The sequence below is a fragment of the Pelobates fuscus genome, chromosome 7 (genome assembly GCF_036172605.1).
Source record: "Pelobates fuscus isolate aPelFus1 chromosome 7, aPelFus1.pri, whole genome shotgun sequence".
Lineage (NCBI taxonomy): Eukaryota > Metazoa > Chordata > Amphibia > Anura > Pelobatidae > Pelobates > Pelobates fuscus.
Window position 1 is genome coordinate 63,513,655 of NC_086323.1, and position 6,000 is coordinate 63,519,654.

General features: G+C 41.6%; 1 protein-coding gene across 2 annotated transcripts in view; it reads right to left on the reverse strand.

Moving 5' to 3' along the window:
- Positions 1 to 4,607, reverse strand: part of ABCD3 (ATP binding cassette subfamily D member 3) — a 76,613-nt gene extending 72,006 nt beyond the window's left edge. For both annotated transcript variants that reach the window (XM_063428347.1, XM_063428348.1), the window contains exon 1: positions 4,448 to 4,607. In XM_063428347.1, coding sequence (XP_063284417.1) covers positions 4,448 to 4,539 — 92 coding nt within the window. In that variant the 5' untranslated portion in view covers positions 4,540 to 4,607. The remainder of the gene's footprint in view (positions 1 to 4,447) is intronic.
- Between the last annotated feature and the right edge of the window lie 1,393 nt (positions 4,608 to 6,000).

The window sequence follows — 6,000 nt, forward strand, 5'->3', positions numbered from 1 at the left end:
GTGCATAACCACCATTACTTTTGAAATGTCATACTTTTCCAAGAAATAATCAAGTCAAATGGCCCAGTTCATTACTTCATCAAGTTTCAGATTATTTATTTTGTACATACTGTAGATATATGTGCATATCTGGTTATGTTCAAATGTGTAGATAAGAAGTATACAAATATATTCATTTTTTGTCAATGTAATAAAAGATATCAAAAAGCAATAAATGTAGCTAGTAAACAAAACTACCAAAAAGAAGGGAGTCCAATTAGTCAGATACAAATCTATGGCACAGCAGTCACTGCTCTGTACAGACATACATAGCTAATACTCTAATACGACAGGTTATGTTTTAGACCATTGCTGTAAAGCGAATATTGCAATAAAGTAATTAGTACATATACATGTCTTAAAACAAGTTTACACGCTCATAAGTACAGTAGTGGAAGACCAAAAGAAATAAAATAAAAAGGTAAAAAAAATAAATGTGCTGCCACCATATGCATTGCTAACCTTACAATAGTGAAGATTCATCATCTGACTATAAATTGAAAAGCAATGTATTAGCGAAGTGCCGTAAAGCAACATATTAATGTTCTGTACATAGCATTTTGGGTATGAAATGAGCCTTACACTGGCATGTGACATCATATGATGCCAGCTTTTATTGCGGATTCATATTATGTTGAAAAGAGAAGTGTCAAGTGATTATGTTAGACCTGTCACTACTAAGGCACCACAAACACCACCAATGAGGGTTTCAGACAGTGAGATGGAATGAGAGAGAGCAAGAATGATTAGCAAAATAATGTAAAATGAATGGAGGGAAAGACAGCAGGATATATAGGAAGAGTAATGATAAATGATAAAGTTATGGTAATTGGACCACAGAATGGCAGATGGAACAGGGAGGGAAGAGTAGATATATGGAAATAAAATGAGAGCAAGGGGATATGGAATAAGTAACAGAGGTGGTCAGATTTTACGACAAAGTAGAGATCAAATAAGGAGGAAACATATAAAAGGAGGAATGGGTGAAATTGCAAGTGATATTTTGAAGCTTTCTAGCATGGGTCACAATTTTACCTTACTAATGTTGCAAATACAAAAAAGGAATGACACATTCTGGATGCACGTTTTTCACGTTTTTTCCTGAGGGGGAGAGGGCGTAGTAACTCACAATATTACAGTAAAGCACATATAGTATATGTGGTAACAAGGGCAAGACAAAACATAAATCAAAAAATAAACTGACATGATACATTATGAACCTATATTATGCACTCTGTCTGGATATTTAGTACACCAATAAGTGATTTCTGATAGTGCTTTATGTAGTAACCATGCAGTTTATCAGACGAAGTGTATATTAATGAACATAGTCAATATTCAAAAAAGAAAAATATTCAAAAATCCATCCATATAACTCATTACTAAAGAGACTTTTAAAACACCATAACTGCCAATACTTATTACACTAGTTAATCCAATACTCGAGTCACTTCATTTAGTTAATTATAGCTGCAGTGATTTAATGCTTTCATCTTGCCAAACAAAAGTTCAATAGAGTGTAAATTTGCAACATGCACATGATATGCAAGTTCTAACAATATCGTACAGCGTTTCTCATAGGTTTCAATAGAAGAAGAACCACTATGGGAGCCATGAGGATGCATTAACTAATGAATACATGTGAATAATTCAATTCAGTATGTTACAATTGTGCCAACAGCTTCACATAAGTATGTTTCTTAAAACACTCTCTTCAAAGGCCACCACCAAGCAGGCAGGCAGGCAGGTAACATTGTGAGGTCTGGACAAAAACAACAAAACAATGCACTACAAAACTAGCTTGCCAGGAGGTTGAATTCACATATTTTCCCCATGAATGACACTACTTGGGACAGTATATTGCTTTTATATATAAAAAAAAAAAAAAAAAAAAAAAAAAAGGATTTTTTAAGAACTTACTGTCCCCTGTAGAAGATACGAATAATGGACATTCAGAAGCATTACATTATTTAATAATTGTGTTTTCTATGAATTGCCTCTCCAAGGCAATAAAAAAAAAAATATATATATATATATATATATATATCATGGGAAGTCAAAGGACCACTCTAGGCACCCAGACCACTTCCGCTTAATGAAGTGGTCTGGGTGCCAGGTCCAGCTAGGGTTAACCCATTTTTTTTATAAACATAGCAGTTTATAAATGGGTTAAGCCTTCCCCCAAAGCCTCTAGCGGCTGTCTCACTGACAGTCGCTAGAGGCGCTTGCGTGATTCTCACTGTGAAAATAACAGTGAGAGCACGCAAGCGTCCATAGGAAAGCATTGATAATGCTTTCCTATGCGACCGGCTGAATGCGCGCGCAGCTCTTGCCGCGCGTGCGCATTCAGCCGACGGGGCGGAACGGAGGAGGATCGGAGGCAGAGAGCTCCCCGCCCAGCGCTGGAAAAAGGTAAGTTTTACCCCTTTTCCCCTTTCCAGAGTGGGCGGCAGGGGGACCCTGAGGGTGGGGGCACCCTCAGGGCCCTATAGTGCCAGGAAAACGAGTATGTTTTCCTGGCACTATAGTGGTCCTTTAACTTCAACTTGCAAGGCCCAATTAAAGGTTTATTCCAAGCATCATAATCACTAGAGCCCACTGTAATGGTTATAAGGGCCAGGAGTACCCTAGCTCAGTTACACAGTCACAGGGCAAAGTGTTTGCAACAGTTTGCCCTCTTACCTGGGTCCCTGCTAAAAGCAGAGGGTCCTTCCAGTACTGGTGATGTTCCTTTGGCTTCTACAGAGATGCAGAAATTGAATGCCAATCATATCGCCATTCACTGGCTGATTGTTAACTGACAGCTCTAAGCCAATGAATGCAATTCTGTGCATAGAACTAGACAGAAAACGGTTGAAATTCTGTATGTTCAACATTTCATAGATGAAATACTGCACATACAGACTCCAGGCACCATGACCACTTTAAACCACTGAAGTACAATTAGTGTTGCAAAAAAAAAAAAAAAAAAGTAATAACTTAAATATATAATCGATTTAACGAATTATGCAATGCATCCTTAAATCTAGTATTTTATCTTTTTTGCCATATGGCAGGTGATATATGTACCTTTGTACTGTGTATGACAAACCATCTATTCTAACCTTTTACCTGCACTGATATAGATAAGTAAAGCATGTATGAGTAATGAAGAGTTTACTTTATAACTATTTAAAAAAAAAAAAAAAAAACACACTAAAGCAAGGCACTTTATAAAAATTCTCAAATAAATGACTGCAAGTCCACAATATAATTAAAGGATTTGCAAAACCACAAGCTATCCAAACCCTTAGCATGTAAATGGATCGCCACTTTATGTAATCAATGTCACAAACGTATTCCTGACACATTTGGCACAAAGTCCACATTTATCAAGGCAAAAAGCAGGTGCTATTTTGGGTCAAGTATTATAGAAGCTACAACAGTGATGGAAAGATTTCCCAACTTCTGACATTTCTGCCTCTTGATTAGCACACTTTTAAATAATAACTATATAGGATCAAAAACAGTCAATAATTAGCAACTAAAGTTAAGGGGTTAACTTAATTAAATTATCTGGTACACTTACACAATGAGGCGTTTCAAAAATTGACTAAATCATAATTACAACACAGACTTTGTATTTAATTATTCTCACGATAATCGTTTTAACAATTTCTCACCAAATCTTGTGAATAATTGGTAACTAGTTGTATTTACTGCTCAGATACAACTCCCAATCAGCCAGTGTTTGACGACCTGCAGCCCCCCTATCCTGGCTGGCTGTTATAGGGTGAGGAAGATACAACATCCATCACTCCAGCTGCTAGGATTACAACTCCCATTCAGCCAGTGTTTGACGACCTGCAGCCCCCCTATCCTGGCTGGCTGTTATAGGGTGAGGAAGATACAACATCCATCACTCCAGCTGCTAGGACTACAACTCCCATTCAGCCAGTGTTTAACAACCTGCACCCCCCCCCCCTATCCTGGCTGGCTGCTATAGGGTGAGGAAGATACAACATCCATCACTCCAGCTGCTAGGATTACAACTCCCATTCAGCCAGTGTTTGACGACCTGCAGCCCCCCTATCCTGGCTGGCTGCTATAGGGTGAGGAAGATACAAACACCCATCACTCACTCCAGCTGCTAGGACTACAACTCCTATGATCCTGGCGTTGGGCAATCTGCACCCTTCCAGCTGTTGGACTGCAACACCCATCATCCAGACACTAAGTTTTCTGTCTCTAACTGCTTGATGGGGGTTGCAATCCAACAAGGAGAAGTGCAGACTGCCCAGGCTGGCTGGCTGTGGATGATGGGAGCTGTAGTAATGACTGCTGGGCCGTATCATGTCATTTGGGTGCAGGCAGGTCATGTCCCCCCCAGGTAGCATGCCGAGTGACCCCCCCTCTCCCCGGCTCTCACCTCCGCTTGCTGATCAGGTAGAGCAGGAGGAGCGCCCCCCCAGCCGCCGAGGAGTTGCGGACGGTCAGGTACTTGCTGTACACCGGCGCCATGGTCACTGTCAGGAGGAGGGGGCGGAGGAGAGACAGAGGGGAAACCGGCCGGGCGCGCACTGCATGCTGGGAACGCCACAGACCCGCCCAGGAATCCCGCCTACCATGCCGTCACCATGGTAACGGCATGGCGCTGTGCGGGCCTGGCTGGCAGGACGTGCCCTGTATGGGCGCAGGTGACTAGTGTTCCTTTAACCCCTTAAGGACACATGACATGTGTGACATGTCATGATTCCCTTTTATTCCAGAAGTTTGGTCCTTAAGGGGTTAAAGCGGCACTGTCATGTCGAACTTACCTTTCTTTAATCGATTCCTCTTCTCTCCCTCTGTCAGGATCGGTTCTTCATTTCTTCCTGTCTGCTCTAGTTTTCTTTAAAACATAAGACAAAGTAGGGACTATTTTGTCTTATGGAGGTTTCCTAGCCATGACCAGCTAGAACCAGCGGAGGAGCAAAGTGGGCTTGGTTTCCAGTGGTCTAAGCAAATTTCCTGCAATTCTCACCTTTCCTCCGTGTTCTCGCGATGCCTCTTTCCCGTATTCCGGAACGCCGGCAAAACTGCCGAATTTCGTCCTAGCAGAATGAGAACAGTTCGTCCATTCGTGTTAGGATGCAATTCTGAACTTTTGTTCGGATCGGAATTTTAATTGGAATAAATGAAATTCCTATCTATATGTGCCGCGGCTGCATCTTGCAGCCACTTAGTAGATAGCCCCCTAATCCCCACGGTATTAGGGAGCTATCTACCAAAAGGCTGAAAGACCAAGATTGGTCTTTCAGCCAACTTTACTAATACTAAGTAAAAATTACTTTGAATTAGTAATTAATCTGCCCCTACTTGCTATATCGCGAGGAAGGACATGTCTAGTAAACAGTTAGCAGCCTGTGGCTGCTCACTGTTGTAAAACAATATAAAATAAATAACCCCAAACCCCCAATAAATGGCCCCATAGTGGGGCATTTCTTAACTAGTGTCCCCCACAAGCCCCACGAGGGTTGGCTATTCAAATATATTACAATAAGGGTGGGGGCCCTATATTACAATAAGGAGGGAACCTATTGTCCGACCCCCACCCATGGGTGACGGGTGGGGACTTTAAATGACAATGGGGGGGAGGACCCTATGTCCACCATTTACTTGAATAGCCCCCACTCGGGGGGGCACTATGTCCCCCCGCTAGTTAATAGATACCCACTATGGCAGGGGTTCTCAACCTTGTCCTCAAGGACCCCCTACCAGTTCAGGGTTTAGGGATTACCTGGGTGTGTCTAAGGTGTTTAGAAAAAGAAAAAAAAAAACACCTTAGAGTCTAAGGTGTTTTTTCTCCCTTTTTCTAAACACCTTAGACACACCCAGGTAATCCCCAAATCCTGGACTGGTAGGAGGTCCTGAGGATTGGGTTGAGAACCCCTGCACTATGGGGACTAGGGCCAGATTGTTATGGTACTTTTTAGCAATAAA